The sequence below is a fragment of the Phalaenopsis equestris genome, unplaced genomic scaffold, assembly GCF_001263595.1.
Source record: "Phalaenopsis equestris unplaced genomic scaffold, ASM126359v1 Scaffold000343, whole genome shotgun sequence".
Classification (NCBI taxonomy): Eukaryota; Viridiplantae; Streptophyta; class Magnoliopsida; order Asparagales; family Orchidaceae; genus Phalaenopsis; species Phalaenopsis equestris.
The window spans coordinates 325,762-351,107 of record NW_018164785.1 but is presented as its reverse complement, the minus strand read 5'-3'; the positions used below and the strand labels follow the sequence as shown (position 1 = coordinate 351,107).

The following is a 25,346-nucleotide window of genomic DNA, read 5'->3' as shown; positions in this document are numbered from 1 at the left end:
CCAACGACAAACAATAGTAGATCTTACCGGAGAGGGAAAAAGAACGAGAAATCGAGCCCTAATGATGCTTTCGATCGGAGAGGGAGGAAGCGAGGGGAGAGCGCGGGAGAGATCACCAAGGGCAAAAGAAGGAATTCGAGCCCTAACGCCAACAGCCAACGCCGAACGCAGCCGAGGCCCCGCGATCCGGCTAATGAAGAAAAACGGAACCGCGGGACGCTACGTTCAGAACGCCGCCGAACGAACGCGCGAAAAAAACGCGTTGACAGCGTTCTGAAAACGCCACCGTTCTGAAAAAGCTGTGCCAAACAGGGCCTAAGTTAGATGTTTGTGATATGAGAATGCTTAGGTATATGGGTGACTTTACACTTAGAAACAAAATGTGAAAAGAATATATTCGTAAAAGGGTTTGTGTTGTTCTGGTGGCTGACAAGATTAGACATAATCGTCTTAGATGATTTGGTCAAATTAAATGTCGACTATCTGATGATCCGGTTAGGAGAGTAGATGTTTTAGATTCGATTAATGTTAAAAAGGTAGATGCGGGCCTAAAAAGACCTGGGCATGTTGTATAAAAATGATCTTAATTTATTAGAATTAAATGAAAATATGACACTCAATAGGACACGAGGAGAAAAAGAATTCATGTAGCCGACTCCACTTAGTGGGATAAAGGTTTGTTGTTGTTTTTAGAGATATGAACATTACGTGTTAAGTAAATATAAAGATTTGAGTTTTTAATATGTTAATACCTAAGAATTTTGTGGTATGTATGTAAAAACTTTCTTTGCGATTTCACTTTTCTTCAGGATGACATAGGTTCAAAGGCATATAATTGAAGAATTTCTGCGCAATTTATTATAGTTTCTATTTCTATGTTAAAAAGGTATATGAACTTTTTGACGCTTAACATAGAAAATCAAAGGTTCAAAGACATAGGATTGCAGAATTTTTGCACAATATTTCTAAAAAAATAGTTATAGTTTCTATGTCTATGTTAAAGAGGTATTTAAACTTTTGACTTTCATCATACAAAATGAAAGAGTGACTATGGTGGATTTATTTAATTATATTATGAACAAGGAAGGAAACTTTTGTTTAACAGGTAGCTTAAGAAGTGCTCGTTAAATTCTATCTTATTGCTTATCTAGTAGCTTGTTTATGTGAGTTTATTTTCTTTAATCAAATTTCCTTTGTCTTAAACCATTTAGATGAAGTATATTAATAGAGTTATGGTATGATGGAAGCTTGCATTCAGCAAATCGTTAGATTTTTTTTATTTAATTTAATATTATCTTTTAATTAATATTTGATTCCTTTTAATTGAGCATACCAATTGAATTGCATCACTTGTTTAGAACAACAATGAATAAGTTTTGTTCATATTTTTTTTTGTGTGTTTAAAATCATTAGTATATAAGATATATTTTTGTGGGCTCAATTACAGATTTATTTCTTCTTGAAGTGAAATCCAATTTAATTTTAATATATCTTAACATACCCAATATTTGGTGCTATGATTTAAATGTATGCATCTTCTTACTTGGTCATAGGAATTGATTTAATCCACATGATCCTTTTGAAAGTAAATAAATTAAATTAGTATACTCTACTAAAATGTATTGTATGAAAACAAGACTATAAGAACATGAAATAAGTCATTAAAGAAGAATCCTATATGTAGTCAAGCTCTGATAGGGCTACTTATTATATAACAAGAGAGTATTTTTTTAATATTAATCGAACAAGCATGTGGATGCTCTAGCTTGTTAATTTATATGCTTTTCTTTATAAATCATGTCGAAGTAGATGCATGAACCTCATTTTTGACTTGGCTAAATTTGGAATAACAAGTGATTCAGATCTTTATAAAATGCAGAGTTCATAAAGTATAACACTAGTGGTATGGAAGAAAGTACCAGCACACAATTAAATTGCTTATCATATATCGCTTCAACTGATTAGCATCTGTTGATGAAGCATAATATGTTGGAACTTTAGATTTAGAGTATTCATATTTCATGGAATGACCTATCTGTAAACTTTCATATGTGAATCTGTTTTTGTTTTGTTAAAACCTCTACCATGTTTATTAATTGATGTTAAAGTATTAGGGCATCGATTGATTTTCAAAGTGAACTGTATACTATTTGTTTAATAGATAGGTTTTTAATAATTTTTTTATATTTACGTTGTGGATGAATGTGCAACATGAAAGCTCATTGGTATGCTATTACATGTTAGATATCAGGCCATACCGTTGAACTTCTATTTTCAAAATTTAAAAATTGCCGGTGCATGAAACTGCTATGCTATCCTAGGCTCCTGGCAAGAATTATTTCATTTGCAAATGGCATTACTTCTTCTCAATGTTTTTAAAATTAATTTTTGGAAAGCCAGCAAAAATTACTTTTACTTCAACCGTTCGTTATGTGATAACTTCAACAAAACTAGCATTCTCTACCTTCTTTGACTGTTGAGATTTGTTGGCAATCTATCTTGTTCATTATGAAATAGGAAGTTTAGATTTTCTGGCTTTTAACCTCCATAGGTAATTGTTTTTCCATTCTTTTTTTGCAGATGTAATCATTGGCCTTTCCGGACATGTGGAAGTTCAAGCCATTTAGTCACAGAGAATCCACCAGCTTAGAAGGTCGTTCAATAGATGTAGGGAATTTGAAAGTCCATGTTAGAAATCCAATAGCAGAAGGACGATTTTCTTGTGTTTACATAGCTCGCGATGCTGTACATTCAAGTAGGCAGTATGCTCTAAAGCATGTTATCTGTAATGATGGAGAATCGCTAGAACTTATGATGAAGGAAATATCAGTTATGAAATTGTTAAAGGGACAACCAAATATTACTAAACTTATGTCCTACGCCATAATGGATATGGGCAGGACAAAGGAAGTGCTACTTGTAATGGAGTTCTGTGAACAGTCTTTAGTTACTTTCCTTGAAAATGGAGCCTATTCTTTTGAAGAAAAACACATCCTTTTGTGCTTTAGGGATGTGTGCAATGCAGTGTTTGCCATGCACTGCCAACATCCGCCCATTGCTCATAGGTATGTTTTTTCTTATAAGATATATCCTCATTCTTGGTCCGTTAATTTTCCAGATCATAACTGATCTGCTCAGTTTTTAGCATGAACCATCTTTACTGTGTTTTTATTTTCAATGTTATCAAATTGAGTCGAAGGATTTGCTATGCTCAATGTTAGCTATTGATTTTACTGTAGTATATAAAAATTAACTATGGTTTATATTAGCCAGTTAACTAAGGAAAAAGTGAGTGTAACTTAATGCTTTCAGTTAAGTTTTTGCTCTTGCTAATCCAGTGATAATACTTTTGGCCTACTGATGAAGGGACCACTGTTTTTTCTTGGAAACTAACAGTTACATATTTTTGTACATATACTGCTACATTATCATTGATGAGGCATCCTAAGCACTGAATCTTGCAGAGACCTAAAGGCTGAAAATGTGCTTTTAGGATCTGATGGAGCCTGGAAACTCTGTGACTTTGGCAGCACTTCTTGGAATCATAAATGCTTCACAAGACCCGAAGAAATGGGAATTGAAGAGGACAATATCAGAAAGCACACCACTCCTTCTTATAGAGCTCCGGAGGTATAATATTTGTATTTACTTTCCCTAAGTTAAGCTTCATATAATGCTGCTGACATCATGCGAGGGAAATTTTATTTTGCTAATTGCAGATGTGGGATCTTTACAGAAAGGATGTTATCAGTGAGAAGGTAGACATCTGGGTGAGTCTTCAACACTTAATCATACTTTTCCTATGGTTAGCAACTTATTTTCCCATGTGTTTGGTTTAATTTCCTCTGAATGGTGGCCTTCGGACTAAAATGATCAAATGGTAGACTAAAATAATTATATTAATAAACATTATATTAATAAAACATTCAGTAATAATCTATGAATGTGAATACATAACAAATCAGAATGATTATTAATCGTAATGCAGATGTACTGCAGGAGGGATGCCAAATAAAAGCTTCCACTACTTTTGAGCCTTCTCAAAATAATCCACTGCATAAAAGCCCCACTTACCTGAGAAAAATCTTGGATATGGTAGTGATTGTATGAGGAAGCTTGTAGCATAATCATATTTGGTTTTGCAGGCTCTAGGATGCCTTCTGTACCGAATCTGCTACCTAAAATCAGCATTTGATGGTGACTCTAAGCTGCAGATCATAAATGTGAACTACCACATTCCAGATTTGCCAAGATATAGTGCACCCTTGATAGGGCTAATCAAGGATATGATTCAAGGTTCTCCAGATGCCAGGCCAGACATCACGCAGGCATGCTTTTTGTTTGATTGGACGTTAACGTGCAGGAACCTAGAGTGTTTTCCTAGAGTGTTATAGTATCTGTTTTGGATTGTGAAGCAAATTTCTGATGTCAGGTATGGTTTCGTGTCAATGAGCTTCTGCCTTTGGAGTTGCAAAAGCATCTACCTGACAGCCCTTTATCAGCAATTGATGCTCACCCGCCTACTGTAAAGCTACATCAGGAAGGTGCTTAAGTTTCTAAAGGTTCATGCTCTCATGCATATTAGCCCCATCCTTTCATTATATGCACTAAAGATGTTGGGCTTTATCTCAATGAGATATAATATATTTCAAATCTATTTTTGTGTGTTAAGGTGATCCGGGTAATCTAAACTCAGTAATTTTTGCTTGATTTGCTCTGTAAATTAAGCTACATTTAAATGAATGTTCTTAAATGAGGGGTGAATAAAATTCATTTGTAAAGAATATTCATGGAGCCTTTTTTGGTATAACTACATAAAACTTCATTTTTAGTATTATATCACTTGTGTTGTACTTTTGGATATCACAAATTGTTGCCCTTTAAATGCTATTTTTCCAATTTGAGAAACTATTGGGCTTTGGCCCTTTTTTGGCAAATGAGCCATTTTTAAGTAAACCGCTCTGTTGAAGTGATTGTTTGTTGTGAAGTTCTGTTCTTCTTTTTTTTTTGTTTTTTTGGTGCAACATAAACTAGCTTTTCTTTAGCTAATCGGTTAACATGTTTTTAGGTGTTACTAAAAGGGTTAATACTGTTTCTCAAGGGAGCCCTTTTCCCATTGCATCTAAAGAACATGGTAAACGTACCTCAGTCCCATCCAATAAGGAAATGCAGCAGCCCAAGCCTTCCCCGTCCACTGCAAAAGCTAGCGGGTCTGTGGCTCAGATTGGTTCATTTTGGTCCACTTGTCATGCGCGAGATTCTAACAGTTCTTTGGGCTTTCAAGTGAAAAAGGATAAAGCCCTTCCAAATGATGATGTCCATGAAGTCATAGAGAAGAAGCATACTTCTGGAAGGATTAACCCATTGAATACCGAGATGCAAGCAACGTCATGGAACAATTCTCTTGATGCGCCTGTAGTTATTCTTGATACCAGTCAGCAATGTAATGGGAACAGTGGTAAAGTAATTGGTGAAAATAAGTCAGCCATTGAAAAGCAGAGTTCAGAAGTGAAAAATTTGAAGGACCAACTCATGCAAGCAAAGTTGGAGAAGGCTGAAATTGCCTCAAAGTATGAGAAAATGATAGCTATTTGTCAATCACAAAGAAAGGAAATCCAGGAGCTGAAACGTTCCCTTTCTGCAGTTACCACATCCCTTTCAAACAAAGACAACTCAAAGAGCCAGATCTCTCCTGCTAGCTTTCAACCTACAACTTTGGTATGCTTACTGACTCTTTTACTTCATTTTTATTACAAGGTGGTAGTCATTGCCATACCCTGCATCCTTAAATTCCTTTGCTAAAATTTTTATTTGTGGGAGAGTGGGGCAGCAATCCACCTGCCTTGTCTCATTTGACGCCACAAGCAAACCCTATATGATTACTTTCTTTTTAATGTTCAGTTTTTTAATCATTACCTTCTTATCAAAAAAAATTGCACTCATATATATTTTTTTCCTTGATTTTGGTTGTTTTCTCTCGTATTGTCTGACTCCCTCTTTTGAGAAAGCCACAAATTCTTGTTGGCATCTCCAAATTTTCAAGACCATGATGTTAGAGTTAGGCAAAACTTTGGATTGTTCTAATCCGTAGTCTCAATGAAGTTGATACCCTAGGAACTACTGCAGATATATGATTCATAATTTGGGTTAAAGTCATTTCATGCTGGTCAAAAGGTCAAGAAATTTGGCTGACATTTTTGGCACAAGTATGCAGACTCAAGATTTTGTGCATCTAGCGCATGAATACATGCCCTTGTGTAATTGAGGATATTGAGATAAAGAATTACATGTGATCTATGCTAGGCTTTCCAAACCTGAGCCAACCAAGGTTCTTTGCAAGGCCACTTATTTAATTGTGGTTAATTTGAGTTTCTTTCATTTTATTGTACCGTCATACACATCTAATATATCCCAAAGCATCTTATATGTCTTCAAATTGTTATATATTCATCATGTTTCAATGCATAATAAAAGGCCGTGACACTTCTTTCATTTGGTTGACCGACATCTAACTTGGATAAATAATTGAGATTATAGAATTAGAAGTCCAAAAGCAAACATGAATGAATTAGTAAAACTTTTTGTTAAATGGCTTTACTGTTGATTACAACCACAGAGATAAAGTAGCAGTTTTAACATTGTTGCTTTACATTTTACCATTGTGAAAAACACTGCAAATGCATGCAAAAAATGTTATTGACGCGTGCTCTTTAACGAAGTCTTGTAAACCATGTTAAATTTCATATTTCAAATTTATAATATTCCTCCAATGTTTTTGTTTTCTTAAGTTATATTAGTATAATATCTAAAAAAGAGTTTTTGAATATATTTGTACTATATATCCTAATCTTTGAGGTATAATATAATAAAAAATAGGAATCAGTTTACCAGGAAAAATAATTTTGATTGAATTAATATTTTCTTGCTTGTTTGCTAACTTACTTCAATTCTTTGTTCATATATCTCTTTACATATGATGCAAAAAACAAAATTACATATGATGCAAAAAACGAAAAAGAGATTTGTAGACTAAATAGTCATCTTTATATGCATGGATGTTGATCTTGATGGCTTAACTCTGTCTGCACAAAAATGAAAAATCCTAATAGATCATTCATTAGTGTATTTATTATCAAGCTTATGGGGTTAACAAAAAGTTCTCTTGATGATTTTTCCTTTTAATTTAATTAAAAAAAGGAAATAAGTCTATATTCCTCTTAACAAAGGACCAAGATCTTACATTGCGGTGGATGGTCAAGTTTGTCTCACCTTCTGTGTTTTGTTAAGCAAATTCCAAACTATTTGTTTTGTAAGGAAAATCTTTGATTTGTGTATGCTCATTGCAAAATAATCAAAACATTTGAATGACATTATGCTCTTATTTACATCTCTTTCTTTTTTTAAAATTTTAATAGAGAAGCACTGTCAAAAGGGATCTGACTTAAATTTCATTTATTTAAAAAAAAGTTAATTACAAAAGTGGTTAAGTAGAGTGCTTGAAATAGCCGGTTTCAAAAATGACCAACCAACAAAGAGCAAATAAAACCCCAACATCGTCAAAATAACAATAAAAACAACAATAACAGGACTTTAGCCCACTAAGTGGGGTCGGCTACGTGAATCAATTTTTTTCATTGTCATATTGAGTGTCATATATTCATTTAATTCTAATTAATTAAGATCATTTTTTATACTACATGCACAAATATTTTTAGGTTCACCTCTATGTTTCTTAATTTAAGTCAAATTTAAAACATCTACTCTTCTAACAATGGTCATCAGATGGTTAACATTTAACGTGATCAGACCATCTAAGGTGACTCTGTCATTGAAGCTTCTCCAACCTTGTCACACATATCTTCATTTCACATTTTGTCTATAAGTGTAAAACCACTCATCCACTTGAGCATTCTCATCTTAGTAACATTTAATCTTATGCTTCTCTTTTACAGGTCAACATTTTGTGTCATAAAGCATTGCAAGTCTCGCTACCATCTTATAAAATTTTAAGTACTTTTCTATCAATCAATAGGCTTGATGCATTCCTCCACTTCAACCATCCAAATTTAATTATATTTAAAACACCTTCATCTATATCACCATCACTTTGAACAATAGACCGGAGATATCTAAAATATTCACTTCTTTTAATGATTTATCACCAATTATTATTTACTGAATATTTTTTTTAAAATTGGAGAACTATATTTCTAAATCTAAATTTTAGTGACTCCTAAAGAAACTCATATACATATCACACTTATTTAATTTTTAAAGATTGAAGTGTCACTTGAGGACAAGTAATATTTTAAGTTTGGGGGATTTTGATACACCTAAAATATGTAGTGTTTTTTGACGCATTTTTATCCATATTTTTGAGATATTGCGATTTAATGGAAGACATTTGTGTGTTTTTCTTGCAGGTACAAGTAAAAAGTTAAAAAATACTAAAATGAGTGAAAAGGGATTAAATTTGGAGCAAAAATGTGAAATTTGTCCAAAAGTATTTTTGGCGCCTAAGCGTCAAATCCGATGCTTAAGCGCTGGTGAAACAGAGAAGGTCGCACCTAAGCACCTGCTTAAGCGCCAGAGGCCCCGCGCTTAAGCGCCAGAGGTAGTTATTTAGTGATTTTCTTCATTTTGTCGAATTTTGAAGAGACATTTGAGGCATCTATTGGCTAAAGATGGTTGTTATGACCACTAGGAACGAAAATATTATTAAAAGACTTGTGACAGGAGGCTTCCCTTGGAAAATATATCGAATTTAGACACATTTTAAAGAATTTTCAAGGCAACTGTTGGAAAATTTATAAAAGGAAGTTAAAACATTTGAAGGGGGTGCTTGAAAGTTCTGAAAAGAGTTTGAAGAGGAGTCCTAAGGAGTTTTGAGAGATGGTTTTGGATAGATTTTCAGGCACTACACAAATTTACTTTAGTTTTTTTGTTTTTAGTTTATTTTGAGAGTATTGTAAAAGAGAAGAGATTCAAAGGAATTTCAAGAGTTTGGTGGAGAATTTAAGATAAGGTTTTATCTTTTGTTTTTAAACTACTTTTGATTTTAATTGAAATTTCTTATTGGTTTGACAATGATTTCTATTTTTAAACTAAAGTGTGGTTTTGTTTTCTCCATGGATTATGAGTAATTTTTTTATATTTCTCCTTAAAATGATAAGTAAATTAAAGTGTTGGATGGAAGTTGTGGAGAGTATTAATCTTTAATGTTGGAAGAAGTTGTGATGATTTAATTTCATGTACTTCATTTACTGTTTGATCTGACCCATCTATATGTTAAAATTTGTTGTGAGAACATGTAAGAACCTGGATGATATTGTCTCAGTCAACAATTGGAAAGAATCATATGAGATTGTATGAATGAGAATGTAATTCATATGATTCATATGAAATAAATAGGGAAATAATCTTTGAATGGTGTAGAGTTAGAGAAGTTTAAAGTGACAGGTTAAAGCCCCCAACTTGGTTTATGGTTTTAGGTTCTGATACGAGATGTTAGCCCCCAAGTGGAAAGAATTGAGGGAACTCTAGAGTGAGAGTTGGTCCACATCTTCTGTGGCTAGTCGGTCTTCAGAACTATTCAAACATTAAATTAGTCAATGTTCTTTATAACATCTCTAGTAAGGGTAAATAATATAATTGCTCCTATTTGCCAAAACACGTTAAAATACTTCCACAACAGAATTCTTATACTTATTACATATTCATAATAAGAAGAAAAATATTTTCATATCAAGTGATTTTCTTTTAACATAAACTCAAGTTATCTTATTTAGTTATTATTTTGTCAAAATATCAAAAATACCAAAAAAAGATTTGAATTTTAATACTGTGAAAATATCTATAATTTAAGTAATTATCTTTTTAGAATAGAAAGTTTGTTGTTCAATAGTGCATATTGTCTAATTTTCCTGTGGGTTCGATATTCAGGTTTTAATCAAAAAGTCTTATATTACTTGATAACGATATGTATATTTGCGTAATATCCCAATATATATAAATTAAATAGTTAAATTCTTATTTTCTTCGGGTCAAGTTTTTGGTTCTGTCGCAAAGTAAGGAAATATAAGTGAAAATTATAATTAAAGACATTGTTATACTGTTGCATATAAACAGTCAGGATCAAACCAAGAGTTTTTTATCAAGGAGCATTTAAATGTTGAAATGAGGGTTGGGAGTGAAGGATTTGTCTTCAGTGATGAGTTGTTTTCTTGGTTTTGGAGCTCGGCTTTGGAGCTCAGTTTTGGAGTGGAGACATCAAGGCATCCATTGAAGCCATTGGCCTTCAATAGCTTGTAGACATGAGAGTATAATGTGGGATGGTTATGTTGAAGTGAGGGTTGGGAATGACGTATTTGTCTTCAGTGATGAGCTGTTTGCTTTGTTTTGGAGCTCAGTTTTGGAGTGGAGACATCAATTCACCCATTCAACCCTTGGTCTTGAATAACTTGTAGCCTTGTGAGTACAATGTGGGATGGTTGTCTGTGATTAACTGTAGTTTAATAATATTCTTGATTTTGGACATCAAGAAGTTGGGTTGGGCTGGTGTGGAGATGTTGCCCATTTTGAGTAAAATAGGATTATCAGTGACAAGTTAACTAATTGTGGATTAGTTGGATGGGGCCATGAGGGGGATGCGGAACCTGGGAAGCTGGGGAGAAGGTTTGGTTTGAGTTGCCATGAGGCTACGGTGCTCTAATACCATAATAGAGTTGAGTATTAAGGAAAATAGAGAATATTATATTCGAGGAAGAAGCAATATTGTGATGCATTTTTATTGGCCATTACTGTGTAACTGTTTTTAGTGTTAATACAGATATTAGTGAAAGGTCCCTGTTACAAAAACAGAGGTTGTTACATATTTGCAGCAAGGATTAGATGAACAATTTTGATCTAACGGTTGAGATAGACTAGAGGAGAAAATGGTGGTTGTTAAATAGGATCCCACAGTGCCTATTATTATATGAGATGGCATTCCAGGTGGTAGCCATTATATTGAGTGGTTATTAGCTTTATTAAAGTCAAGGCACAATTGATCTTACTCCATAGGTAGAGAATTGAAAAGAAAGAGGAGGTCAATGCTTCTCTCGTTCTCATCACAAAGCCACATGGATGAGGTGAAGGCGATTTCAATATTTTGTTAGATGAAGATGGTAGGGAAGATTACTGCAAACAAGTAATCAGGATAAAATAGTGATCTTTAGATACAAACAATTTAGATGAGGGTGTCAAGTAGGTAATAAAGACCATAGCCAGATAGAAAATGATAATGATAATGATAATTAAGGGGGTATACCAACTCTCCATCGCGCACCAGCAAGCTGTATCCTCCTGAGAGAATTGAGTATTAGTTCACAGCCGAGTAAATTTTCAAAGCAGATAAGTTCATAGAAGTCTGAAGAATAGAGTTTCATTGGATGGTCCAAAGATTTGCAAAGTATAGAATCGAGAACTAATGCCAAAGTTTTGGTGTCAAGTAATGAGATTAGAGAAAACCAAAGCTAAAGGATAGAAGCACAGCCAATTACCCTTCCAGAATGAGAGAGAACCATCAAAGGACTTGGTCCATGCAATTCTATTAAAGAAATGTCCCTGTGCTTGCAAATATCTCTATTAAATGGGAAGCGGTATTAATTTTACCCTTCGAAAAATCAATGCCAAGCTTTTGGAGAGAGATTTCTCCTTGATAATAAAGCCAGCCATTGAATCATTCTTAACCAAAATTAAATGCCAAATCCATTTACCCTAAAGAGCCATATTTAAACGTTAGAGATTAATAATCCCAAGTCCACCCAAAGGCTCAAAGATGACATTTTTTTTTACATTTTGACCAGTACCAGGCTATCAGCCCTTAAACTCATAAGTAAGCGCACGTAGTCTTATAAATGGTGTTGATCACATGCTACAACATATGAAAAATAGAAAGGAAATAAAGTGGAATAGCAAGTGGTATATAAATAATGAGTTTTAGTCTTCCCCTTATTTAGATATCTAGAGAGCTAACTTTTTTTTTTTTTTTTGGGGACTATTTAGTTGCAAGTATTTAAAATGTAGTGTAAGGTAAATAATATGTAATTTTAAATACTGAAAATTTTGTGGTTATTGTGAAATAAATTCAGGTAAGTGCTTGTAGTATCTTTAGTTGAAAGTTAGATTAATCTTAATTAAGAACAAAGAAGAATATAAGCTAGCCTATGGCACGGCACTATTGGGAACAGAAGTCATATGTGGGTTGAGGGCTGAGGTCATCAAGCGCCAGAGCATGTCGCATTGCCATTGCAGTCTTGGGATAACGTCATCAAGCAATTGACCATCAACATGCAGTCAATTGTCAAGCATGAGCTCGAGGGTATGGGGCATGCGAGATGGGGCGCTGTTTTGGTTTGGTTGGGCAAATGCCGCGGTTTGATTCATCTCCAGGTGCAATGCGAATGCTTTGTTACATACATGGGGGTTGGGGAGGCTTCCTTATGTGCATTGTATATGGAATTTACCAAAATCTGGTGAATTCCAAATGCACCGAAAATGAAATTTGTTGAGACTTCCAACTCCCTCAACAAGTTAACTCAATTTTATTTTTCTTCCTGTTGAACGCCTGAAATTTCAAAACTTCTGCATTTGCTTTACCCAACTTCTGATTCTTGTAACCAGATAAACACTTTGTCAATAATAGACACCAAGCGAACTTCTTTGGTTTTTTGGCACGGAAAGGAAACCAAAATATTCGAAAGATAACTTTCCCATCTCACACCGTAGAATGAAAACTAAGATGGGAGCATGACTCGAGAGACCATGTGGTAGAAAGAGTATGCATAGGCTTCTAGATCTGAAGCTCCTTCAGATAACAACGAGATAATTTTTAAGACGCCGAAGCAGCTTGGCATCCATAAATTGAATGCTAGTAAAGGAAGGACCTACGGAGAAAACTATTTTTTCAGTCTTTGCTGGCTGCATGCTAAGTATTCTATGGAGAACATCTCTGCCTGAAACCACGAGCACTTGAATTGATTACTAGGAACCATTGACAAGAATGTAAGAATGACCATGGCTATTTAATTCCATAGTCCAGGCAAAAACTTTGGATGGAAACCTATATTAAAGTCGGTAAAACTTAATTTTTTTCTTCCTTATTCACAATGGAGTAAAATATGGTTATTCCCTTGGATTATTTTCAAATATCTAATTCCTTTCCTCTACTAAAAAAATTCCGGCTTGTTGCACTTCTTACTTGTTTATTGTTTTATTGGTTTCATGAATGTAGAATGAGGGTGATGACAATGATATCCATTAAAATTATGCTCCTTTATTGCAGCAAAAGGATAAGTTCGACCCTAATCTCTTGGAACTCGAGAAAGCGATCCTTGCAAGCACCACGGCAGTTGCAGCACTTCCAGCACCTTCGGCACCCATTCATGAGGCCAAGCCATGGCAAGCCTTCGACGATTAACCAAAGCCAATGCCCTTGCCAAGCAACACCTTGGGCTTGTTTTGGCCAACCAATGGGGGGATTTCACCAGGGTGATTATGTTACTGCCCATTTTAACTCAGAGGTTCCCAGTACTGATGCTTCTTCTTTGGTCGGTTCTTCCCGGAGATTTGTCAGTGGGTTGGAGAAGAAACTTGACCCAAACAAACCAAGCAACTGGACTGGTTTCTAGTATGTACTTACAATTTTTCACAAGGTTCTTCATTCCGTAGATTGGCTGTTACAAACGATTACTTGTTTTATTCCAGTAAAATGGGAATGACTTTAATTCTTTATTTGTTGGGTGGATCAGTTGAATAGTTTTCTCTTTTTTTTAATTACAAGCACTTTTCTTAGAAATTTTTTCTCTGTAAACCAATTATATAATTTAGTTCTGCTTGTAAGCGCTTTAAATAAAATCTTGTATGAATGAAAGATGGGCCAATGTTTCCTCCTGCCTTATATAATATTGTTTATAAATTTATGATTATGCACTGTAATTCTTCTATTCGAATGATGCATGCAGATTAGTAATATTGTGGTGTTATTGTAGTGAATATCATCGTATTATCATCAGAATACCACGTAATATTTCTTCTATTCAATCAGTCATGGTAGTGATGGAAAAGAGTATTCAAAACAATAAAAATTGTAATCTTTAGGTTGCTAAGCCTAATCGTAACTTCTTTTTATGTCTTCTATGACACTCCCAGCATTTCGTGTGCTCGCAACTTCTCTTTATTAGCTTCTATGAAATTCCCAGCTTTTCGTACGCATGTGTGTGGGTGTGCACGTGTAAACTCAACTGTTCTCTATCTTCTATGAAACTCCTTCAACTTCTTTATATGTCTTCTATGACATTTCCAACTATCTTTGTGTGTGTGCGCGCGTGCGTGTGCGTGTAATCGCAACTTCTCTATATGCCTTTAATGTTGAAGTAAATGCTTTAGCTACAATAACAAAAGAATTGTCCAATCCAACATTAAGCTGGTGTTAAAATAAAAATATAAACAAAAGAAAGTAGTGTAAGGAATGATCCATGGCAAACAAATCATGTTAGCACCATATCTTGATCCACCTAAAGCATTGCTTTGAAAATCAAAACCAATAAATAATTACATCAGTGGTTGAAGTATAATTTGAGAGTGTAATCAATTATGTAAATCAACAAGTCTTCTAAGTAATCCCTCTCTAGCTGTTCATATTCATGAGAAAATATTTTCTCATTTCCATTTGTAGATGGTATTTTGTATTGACATTGATTAAGAGAAAATGTGGCCAACATATTTTCTCATTTCCATTTGTAGATGGATTTCTAGCTTACAACCCGATCGATCTCACTGATGTTAAGAATATGAAAATATAATATCAATCATACCATAACATAGTATGATCATATATTTAAATTTTACTTGGTCAATTATAAGAGCATATAGATTTCTAAGAAGAAATCCCATTATCATAGGAGTAAGTTCTCATAATTTATACCACCATAGGTGTATCGTTGTCAAGTTCACCAAATTGGAAGGATGATTATGCAAAGGCAAGAATTAAAATCACGGTATCAAGATTTTGATACCAAAATTATAACTGTAAGAGGAGAAGGAAATAGATTTTGGATAGCTCAAGAGAGAGATGACACTTAAGGAATTAGTTTTCTTTAATATCAGCTTATTCATAGTGCTCTAAAAAGAAACCTTAAGAGTTCTAAGGGGGTAGGAGATATCGAGAGAGAAAATATTCTTATGATTTGAGGTTGCAATTGATCTCCTATACACCGGATTTTCCATCTTGCAAGAGTAGGAGGAATGACAACCACCTCCTTCTTCAGCTTTCACCTTAGCTTTCCTCTTCTCTTCTCTCTTCTCACATTTTTTTCATAACCTCTCTAGGCCTCACGAAAGCTATACAAAATGCTTCTCTAAGCTGCCTTAATAACTCTATTTATTTCCTTTTTATTCGGCCCTTTCAACTTTCTCAAGAAGCTCGGTGTTTTTCCCTTGATATACGACCCATCTTCTCCTTGGACATTCTCAAACTTTAGCTGGGTGGTAGGAGAAATGGTAAAAAATATTTTTAAAAATTTGACGATAGTGTTGCGAAGCAAAGGCAATAAAATCAAAAGCAAGTTATTGAGACGCTACAAAATGAAGTAGTTATGTTGACCCTGGTGCATATGTATCACACCAAGTGTAGGAGCAACACATTGGTGCCCAGTTACTTGGTATACTATAAGGCTTTGTGCAGTATTTGGTTATTTTTGGTGTTGTTTCCTTAAACAAAGTATGACTCGTATGGATGTTTTGGGTCATTTATATCACATGAGGATATAAAATGGTCGTAAGATTTTGAAAGTGTATCCATTTATGATCCACAAAAAAAGATGCCAACAAACAAACCATCAACTGGCAAGTTATGTCTATAAGACATAGTGCACCTATTGGCATTATATCACAATCATACTAGACATATTCTACCATGAACCATCAAATTGAAATGTGATTAAATCTCAATGGCTAAGACATGTCTTACAATGTGAGACAACATGATGTTGTTTATTGGGACATATTGTGTCAATGAACTTGAGTAAGTTGATTAGGGTATTTCTTAGTTCAATAATCCAACAAGTAGAAGACTGAACTAAAACATGGCATATCATGCACAAGAATTCATTTTTTTCAAAGCAATCTCTAATTAAAACATATTCTATATCAATTGATCAAATCTTCACACAAGTATAAGAAGAGGATCAAATTAATTAGGGCATGTTTTATGTTAGGATAATTCTGATAGGAAACCAACCTTATTATCCTATCTTGGTGATCAAATCAATCAAAACATATCCTATCTTAGTTATCAAATTAATCAGAGCATATCCTATGTTTTCAAATTAGTATTTATGTGGGCATCATATCCTCTTAGTTTGGGCATGTCTCATACCAAAGATTTATTGATTAGAGATTATCCTACATTAATCAATTTAGTGGAAACAAAATCTTTTTAACAAGAGCATATACTGCATCAAGACTCAATGATTACAAAACTAAACTGATCAAAGAATATTCTTCGTTGATTTATCAATGAGAAGAATCTTGTTAAGAAAAAATATCATATATCGGTGATTAATTTAACCAAGTCATATCCTACATAAATTGATAATATAACAGGTTGTTATTTAATTAGACCATATCCTATGTCAAAGATCGTCAATTAAAGCTAAACGTGGCTAGAGCAAAATGTGCACCAATAAAATTCTTATGAGCTAAGGCTTATCCTATATTAAAGCTCATAACACAAAGTGACTCAAATGATTAGGGTATATTTTGCATCAATTCATTAATAATAACAAAAAGCTAAAATTAGCCTAGGCATAACCTGTGTCAACTGGTCCGATAGAAGACCCTTATATATACAAAGTTATCTTGCATTGACTGATGAAATAGAAGGACCTTATAAGGCTAAGCATATCTTGTGTCAATCAAGAAAAATTCCATGTGATTGATGATAATGTCTATTATAAAGCATTTTTGGGATGACCATGGATACATGAATACAAAATAGCACCCTATTAGTGTATTAAATAAACTAAGATAAGAGAAGAGTTTTTGTTTCAGAATATTCGCAACCCTTCCCTACTAATGAGATTAAAATTTATGATGATACAAAATTTGATATTCCTTAAATTAAATCTATTTTTGCCATCCTTAAGTGTCTATTAACACAAACAAACCCCTTACCTATTAGTCCCCACTTTTCCAAAAGATGATGAGAGACAGTAAAATAAGAAAAAGGTCGATGCACCTTTTCTATGATTAGTGGAGAAAATCTACTTACTCTAATTCTATCAATGAATTCAAACCATATTCATATATACACATGCATGAGGCTATATTTATTTAAATATCTACCAGTTTGAAGACTTTCTTCATGTAAGAAGATTCTGATAATGAAAGATTTTTTGATTTTAATGGATTAGTATACTTGGTGCCTCAACTATCCCGTTATGATTCATTGAATTATGGGTTGACTATCAAGCTTATACCATGAAAACACTTTAGATATTTCATTATTATAAATGTATTATCCATTGATGAACTACATGTTTTCTCTATATCTCTTAGAGTAGGACATAGTGAGAGTGCTCTTAAATTTTATAACATTGAAAAATATGAAAATTCTATTGCTGTAATATTCTTAATAATAATAATAAAATAATTAAATATATTTTATTTTCTTATTATCAATCTTCATTAGTTAAATTTTTGCTACATGATTTGTTTTCCAAAAAAGTGAACCATTTTCAGGCTAAAACATTCAAGAGCATGTGGCAAAATAGAGCTTCTTAGAAAATAATTAATTATATGTTTTTTACACATATAATTATTCTTGCTTTTGCTTCATGTCAAATGATTTCTACAATAAAGTGTGAGGATAGTACTGATAAATGTGTAAATTATGAGTTTGATGTTAATGATTCATTTCTTGAACTTAAGGTTGGAGTGTCTTTGACTATTAATGAACTTATTCAGGTTAATTTAGATACCGATGATGATCCTCATTTTACTTATATCAACAAATCTTTGTTAGATTCTATGCTTAGGAAATTATAGAAGTTTTAAGGAAATTTTTTTATTGCTTATGTAGAATTATGTAGAAATGCCTAACCTGCCTCACGAGGTAACCATGCATAAATTGGCCATAACTCTTGCTTCATCTCTTATTAAGCAAGTTCTCATGAGATTGCATTCTATTATAGAGCAAAATGTTATTGAAGAAATCTAAAAGCTTATCGTGGTTGGATTTATCAGGCATGAAATGTACCCTACTAGTTAATGAACATTGTACCTATTCACAAGAAAAATAAATCTATAAGAGTTTGCATAGAACTTTTTCTCTTACAAATTTTCAAATTTGATGATTGGTGTTGCATCATCGAATATAATATTATCTTTTATGTATTACTTGTCTGAATATAATTAGATCCAGATGGTCTTAGAAGATGAGTGAGATACATCCTTTTGCTTTCCCATTTATGTATTTTATTATAAAGTTATGCCCTTTAGCTTGAAAAATTCTTGGGTGACCTATCAACATGCTATGAGACATATTTTTAATGGCTTACCATATTAACAAATAGAATTTTATATACATTATGTAGGTATTAAAAGTCATCTAAAAGAAGATCATATTATTTACCTGAAAGCTATTTTCAAGCACCTCAATAAATGTGATCATAAAAGAAATCCTTTAAAGTGCACGTTCAATATGAGTTCAAAGAATTATTGGAATTTATTATCTAATATAGAGGCATAAAGGTTGAACACACAATCATAAAGGCTATTAAAAAATGGAGCCTCCTAAGAGTGTTATAAGACTAATCTCTTTAAGAAAATTTAACATTCCTTAAGAGACTCATATGTAATTTAGCTAAAATATTTCAACCCTTTACTATTTAGCAAAGAAAATGGTGTTTTTCCATTGGATAAAGTATATTAGATTACTTTTGATGAACTTAAATGTTATGTGTAAATCCACTGGTGTTAGTAGCCCAAATCCTTAGAAAATCTCTTATTCTACACAATGTAGTATTGGACGAGTCAGTAGTAGCATTCACTATCTTAGGTAAATGATTAAGGTAAATATAATATATTATATTATTTGAGTCAACATTACTTTAATGTTAAAATAAAATATTTCATAGTTAAAAATATTATTTAACCTTGATATTTGTAGTTTAAAATTTAAGACATTACATGTTGTCCCATCATATAAATTTGATTTCAAAGTAAAGTCAAGAAAATATTTTGTTAATCATCCTATAATAGTTGGATGTTTAACAATATGGGCTATGATATTACTTTAGTTTGATATTACATAAATTCCTTAGTGAGCTATCAAAGGGTAGATTTGGACTAACATTTTAACAACTCATCCTATACCAATCGATTTTCCCTTTATATATAATTATTTAGATAAGAATTTGGTAATGATTGATTTCCAAAACATAGGAATTATATTTTGTTGGATCATCATCATTACGGGGAAGATCCCACTCAACTGATTCCTAAAATAAGAGTTGGCATTAGTTTGATTTTGATATTCTTCACTATTTTTGTAGCTTAATAGAATCACTCACTATAAATGAGGTATAATATGGGGCTTTAATTCTGATCTTATATACCATTGTTCTTATGAAATATCAAGAAGATTAAGATTTATGGTGACTCCCAACTTGAGATTGGTCAGATATCTAAAATGTACAACTTTCTTAAGCCTAACTAGTTATTTTATTATAGTTGGGTCAAATCCTTATTGAAAGATATTTTTGAAGTAATGTTGATTAAAATATTATGTTCTTTTAATAGCAATATTGAAGCTCTAGCTAAATGGCTAAATAGTTATCTATCTTGGATAATGATTCTATAATAATAGTGATCCGAAATAGAAAGATATTGTCACCAACATTTCTTGATTTTTGTAAGGTTGTGACTTCATATGAACTAATTGCATTTGTGGTACATATTGAACAAGAAAACGATTCACATAATAACATAAATGAATATTTAACCAAGGAGAAGCTCTCAGAAGATAGCTCTCTAACAACTCAAATTCAATAGCAAGCAAATATCATTTACTCTCATAAATGATTTCTTGTATCAATGGTTATTTGATCAAATATGCTAGCATTATCTTGTGAAAGATGAAGACTTAAAGGGCATGAGAAAAGTACAACAAGGCATATGTGGGTCTCACTAATTTGTTAATCAACTATATAAGGATGCATGTGTCAATCAAGTAATATACAAATTAAGAGTGTGTATCGATCACATAAAGAATGAATTAATTTTTAAAGAGGTGATCTTCTAGTACTAATCCTAGGTTTACATTGAAGTGCCGAAATTTTGTGAAATTTTTTAAGGCATCTAAGTCCTAATTTTATAAAAAAAACTAAACTTAATATGATTGTTTTTTCTATTGTGAAAATCTTACTTTTTTGAATTCGATGGTGTGAATCCTCAATATTCTTCCAATGAATTTCTAAGCTAAATACTAAAAATTAGAGATAATTACTCCTTACTATATTCCTGGATAATAGAAGTGTTTGAACATCATCTTATAACTAAGTTATGCTTAACCCTATAAAGTCTCCTAGGAATCCTCAAGTCTCCTATGTGATTACAAACAATCTCTTAATTGTAATATTCATATTCCACTAAGAGATTGAGTATTAACTTGTTCTTATAGTTTTGGGTCAATACCTAGATCACAAGAATATTTAACTTTTTAAGTTTTTAATTTGAAAGTAAATAAAGTTTAGAACTTTAATGCATTAACGTGCAATGAAATCCCCAAAAAGTCTTAGAGTAATCTCATAGATAAAACATGATTCGTCACACTTTCAAATCAAAGAAGCACGAAAAAAATTAGTTCCTAATATGTGAAAAGAAAACCAGACAAATTTTATTGAAACTCAAATTAGAAGTATTTTAAAACATGAATAATTGAACCTAAGAAAAATCTTCATTTTCTCCACTTTAATTCTTCCTTGTACACTGATTCTCCATTGGGATTTACTTTCTCATACACTCATAATATAGAAAACACACACACACACACACACACACACACACACACACATAAACACTATACACTTTATATAACACACACACACATACTCCAAATACCTCTCCTCTTGCCAACATAGAGACTAAGTAAGAAATTACTAGTCATACCTTCTCTCCTTCAAGAACCCATAATTTAAGAATATGGAGCACCAAAACTTGCCAAAATCATGTAAACTACCAAAGGTCAATTTTGGTCTCCTACGCACTGGGCTTGGATGCTAGGTTTTCCGGGTTCTTAGTCTTAGAAGCATAGGAATATGTCACTTCAAGCTCGTAGGTGTGAAGTGTATCACTAGTTTTCCAAGTTGGGATAACTCAGTTTTTAATTTGAGCATACGGTTTTTCAGGCTAGGACACCTAGATGCTTGTTTTGAGTGTTGGATTTCCTCTATTTTTTGAGTTGAATGGGGAGATGGTTAAGGCTCTGAGGTGCTTGGATTGGACACCTGGTAGTGGAGTTTTTTCCTTTATTTTTTTATTTTTTTTGTGAATGATGGATTGGTTATCCACCATAGACCTTAAGTATTTCTACCAAATGATCAGATGCGGCATTTGAAGGATAATATACTGCCATGAATGATAGAAATATTACATTAATATGAATCTAATCACTTGAATGAAGAAAATATTCAAGATTTATTGGTCTACAAAATAAGATTTTTCTCTTACCTTATAGGGATAAAATAGGATTTATTTTGCTTTGGGTTTTGGCATTCAAATAAGGGAAAACTCTCATAATTAATTACAATTAAGGAGTTATGAGTCCTAAGAATACTCTCAATTAAAGTATTGGCTTATTTCATGCATAATTATGTGGTAAGTGTTTGTGAGATTGATGTTTAGAACTTAGATTTGATGGACTCGTGGTTTGAAAAGATTTGTGTGGAGTTGAAGGGTTGGAACTTTATTGTTTTCATTCATTTTCTCTTTTTTTTTAAGGAGCCGTTTGTTTTTGTGTCAATGTATGATTCCCTTTTCCGATTAAATCTCTCTTTCGGGTGATATGAATGATCTGGAGAAGAAAAAAATCATAAAGTAAGGACAATCAATAATAAAAACAAATGATAGAAAGAACATAAAGAGCTTTCATAAGGTAAACCTCATGTGATAGCCCAAAAGAGCACATCCAAAATGAGTTCAGATCGAAAATACTTTAGAACATATTCATGATAAAGACCCTACAAAAGCAACCTACAACCAGAGATTCAAGTGTGTGTGCTTGTTCTAGAGCTAAGACCAACCGCCAAGGGAACACATCCCCTTGGTTAATTACATCTTTGGGAGTACCAAAGAATACTTTCGATTAAAGGAGTCATAATTACTAGTATAGGGTGTCACAAAAGAAGGTTGCCTCATAAGAACATCCCATGGCTTTCAAAGCTCTCACTGAGCCATGGGGCAGAGATTCTCTCACATCATAAATGAGTAGCGGCTCATTGGCACACGAGGCTAGTGAAGTAACCCGGTCGACTCGTAGGATCCACACTAAGCTTCCAAAGACAAAACAGACCATAAGGGCAGAGGATGAATCATTGTATCCCAAATAGGTGGCAGTCTATATGCAATCGGCCTACAAGGTAGCATCGATGTGGCGTCAAAAGGAGCGACAAGGCACAAAAGAGGTAACAATGAAAGGGTGGAATGATCCTAATCAGGCAGAGATAGTTGGGCCAGCAAACCACAAATCCGTCATCCCAAGCTATTAGGACCCCAATTCTTCTGACCTTAGGGCTACCGAGGTCCCCTTGGATGGCCCAATTCTACCTTGCTAGTAATATGTGAATTGTGTCATCCAAGGGGACCTCGGTAGCCCTAAGGTCAGAAGAAGGAGGCTCTAATCCTATGACACTATATAGATAAGAAAAGCAGAGGTGAGATTTATACCAGTCAAAATGGCTAGGATGTCGTTGGAGTGAAAAGAAAAAAAGAAGTCCAACTACAAAGTTTAAAATGCTCTCAACAAAGGACTTACTCCCCGTATGGGTCGAGGAAGCCACTAACACTCTAAACACACTAGACAACCATGTAAGTAGAAATCTATGTTGGGCCAGTCGGGTTGGAAAAGCATTAGGACTGCTCCTCGGGATATGCAGAATGATGCAATTGTCTATTCAAGTCCTAAGCATAGTGGACCTATTAATATGGCTTGGGTGATGGTCATGCTATGCAACCTATTTAAAATCCAACCCAAAGGTCATGTAGGACAGTAAATAAAGATTTTGAAATGTCCAAAATCTCTTAATCATAAATTTTAATTAGACTTGAAACTTTTATTAGGATTTTGTAGAATTTAGAAAGTTTCATCTCCTAAGGAGCCTAAATGATTCATATGGCTCCCAAGCAAACGCAAAAGGTAAAGAAGAAGAACCAATTCAAGCACATAAGCATGCAAGAAGAACAATATAGCAAGTCAAATACAAAATAATAAAATGTTTGGTGTCGCAAGGTTGACAACATATTCTAGAAACATAAAAAGGCGGACAGACACCACATAAGTACATACCTAGTCCTAATTCTATTCATCAATAATATTTATAATTAAGCAACAGGACATGAGCAAATAGGTCATGGTCCCTGTCATGTGGTTCCTCCCATATGATGCCTTGGAACTCGTTTTCGTACCTTATTTCCAATATAAGACTCTCCTAAGTACTAAAAAAAGTACATAAGAAAAGTAAAAAAAAAAAACATGACTTAAACGAAAACATGATTAGCAGAAAAATCTACTAACATGCAACACATATAGCCATGTCTGGCGGGAGGAGCTAGCAGCACCTGCAGAAAAGAGTTAGTCATAATCATTACTTGTTCTTCCTTGTTACACATGTAAATGTGTTTAGGAATAACCCCTATATTATTAGTACGATGATTGTAAATAATTTTTGCGGGGTGATCGTTACACCGTATTCGAGGTGTGTTGCTCCATCTTTGGGATGCGCCATCGCAACGTGTTCAGGGTATGTTATTACACCGTATGTGGGGGGTGTCATTGCATTATATTTGAGTTGTGTTGTAACATTATTTTCAAGATACGTCATTGCACGGTGTATTAGATGATGTACTACTTTGTGGGCTGCTTCACTGTTATGCAACATACGCTAGAATTCTATAATGAATGTTGTGACTCTGCAAAGAACTTCGTCGTAAGGAGCAGGTGGCGGCATAGTGGTTCAGCTCATTCTCCTCCAAGCTTCGATCTTCCTTGGTTAAAAGTCTAGGTCCTCTATCAGGAGCCATATATAACTTCTTATATAGAGTTCAGACTATATATATCTGCTTGGATAGCAGAGAGGTTCCCTCAATTAAATAGTATTTTATGTAACTTTAAGTGCATTAATGATATCAGAATTGACTAATTTTAAGCTCGTTGGATTTGTCTCGTCGAGACGCCCAATTTGATTATTAGGTTGCTAGATTTGAAATAGGTTTAACAACCAAATTAAGCACTAAATGCTTTCAAATGTGGCTTAACTATTTATTTTTGGCTTGATTTGACTCAGATTAGTATCTTACTGGGTCTATCTTGTCAAACCAGTCAGTTTGACTATAAGTTTGCTGAAATTGAGATCCAGTTGATTTTTAATTGAAGTTTGAATTTCCTTGCTAAAAAAATGCCTCGGGACTAGTTTCACCTCTCAAAATTATTGCCGGATGATAACAATTTGTTCATGGCATATAATTTGTGATTTCATCTCATTCATATCTTGATAATTTTAACCTAACTTTTTTTAACTTTCATAGTTTTATAATTTTAATCTTTAAATTTAAAAAAATTATTATAACAACTTAGCAAAAAATAACTTCTAATTAAAAAAAAAACTATTTTTTTAGTTAAAACATAAGTTAAACTGACTTTTTTGTTTCTATTTAAACCCTATTTTATGATGATTCCAAATACAACCCGAAAATAATATAGCACATTCCCTCTTCCCTTATTTCCTAATTTCAACACAAGACATTCTCAACTTGATTACAACTCTAGTTCCTAATCATATGTTGTCTAATTAATAAATAGTTTTGATAAATTTACATACTTATCACCCAATTCTGATGTATTTACATATCTCACATCCGAACATTCTTATTTAACGATACAACACTTTACTGTATTTAAACTTATACATGAGAAACTGTATTTCACTTTTAAAAAATGATAATAATATTATTTTTTATGTGATATTAAAAATTTGAGTGTTATCTGCATAAATATGAAAAAAATATTGTATCTGGAGTCTGGACGTAAC

General features: G+C 33.3%; 1 protein-coding gene across 3 annotated transcripts in view; it reads left to right on the top strand.

The window, feature by feature from the left end:
- The window catches only part of LOC110025940 (probable serine/threonine-protein kinase DDB_G0280111), a 22,523-nt gene extending 8,683 nt beyond the window's left edge, over positions 1-13,840 (top strand). For 2 of the 3 annotated variants that reach the window (XM_020726639.1, XM_020726638.1), the window contains exons 2-8: positions 2,581-3,065; positions 3,465-3,630; positions 3,720-3,770; positions 4,146-4,328; positions 4,433-4,544; positions 5,069-5,718; positions 13,325-13,840. In XM_020726639.1, the coding sequence (XP_020582298.1) occupies positions 2,605-3,065; positions 3,465-3,630; positions 3,720-3,770; positions 4,146-4,328; positions 4,433-4,544; positions 5,069-5,718; positions 13,325-13,459 (1,758 nt within the window). In that variant the 5' untranslated portion in view covers positions 2,581-2,604 and the 3' untranslated portion in view covers positions 13,460-13,840. Of the gene's footprint in view, positions 1-2,580; positions 3,066-3,464; positions 3,631-3,719; positions 3,771-4,145; positions 4,329-4,432; positions 4,545-5,068; positions 5,719-13,324 lie in introns of those variants that run through there. The other variant, XM_020726640.1, reaches the window with a different exon arrangement.
- The last annotated feature ends 11,506 nt before the right edge of the window (positions 13,841-25,346 follow it).